The 412-nt window shown below is 29.6% G+C and overlaps 1 protein-coding gene across 4 annotated transcripts in view; it reads left to right on the top strand.

Moving 5' to 3' along the window:
• LOC106870405 (cadherin EGF LAG seven-pass G-type receptor 1) overlaps positions 1-412 on the top strand; it is a 535,294-nt gene that overhangs the window by 371,470 nt on the left and 163,412 nt on the right. For all 4 annotated transcript variants that reach the window (XM_014916457.2, XM_052966877.1, XM_052966875.1 and 1 more), the window contains one exon: positions 198-312. In XM_014916457.2, the coding sequence (XP_014771943.1) occupies positions 198-312 (115 nt within the window). The remainder of the gene's footprint in view (positions 1-197; positions 313-412) is intronic.

The raw sequence follows: 412 nt of genomic DNA, 5'->3' as shown, positions 1-412 counted from the left end.
ATATATATATATATATATATATCATGTATATGTGTGTATGTATTTATGTATATGGCTGAATAGATCTATATATGTGTGTATATGAGTGTGTGTATGTGTGTTTGTGTGTGTGTGTAGTATTTACTGTAAGTGATAAACTATGCAATGTGTATTTCTTATGACTCGTTATTATCAAATAATCTTCTCTTTCATTGAAGGACGAAAGAAAATAACATCAACACTCCAGTTGTGGCCCTTTACCTTCACATAGAAAAAGAAAAAATTACCGAAAATCTCACATCACCTGTGATAATAAGTCTGCCGTATTTAGACGTAAGTCATCCAGAATTCTTTTTCCTTTCACTAAAAATATCATTCGCACACATACGCATGCACACATCGTAGAAGTTTATATATATATATATATATATAT

Source organism: Octopus bimaculoides, chromosome 4 (genome assembly GCF_001194135.2).
Source record: "Octopus bimaculoides isolate UCB-OBI-ISO-001 chromosome 4, ASM119413v2, whole genome shotgun sequence".
Classification (NCBI taxonomy): Eukaryota; Metazoa; Mollusca; class Cephalopoda; order Octopoda; family Octopodidae; genus Octopus; species Octopus bimaculoides.
The sequence above is the reverse complement of the archived record's forward strand: the minus strand, read 5'-3'. Positions and strand labels throughout refer to the sequence as shown.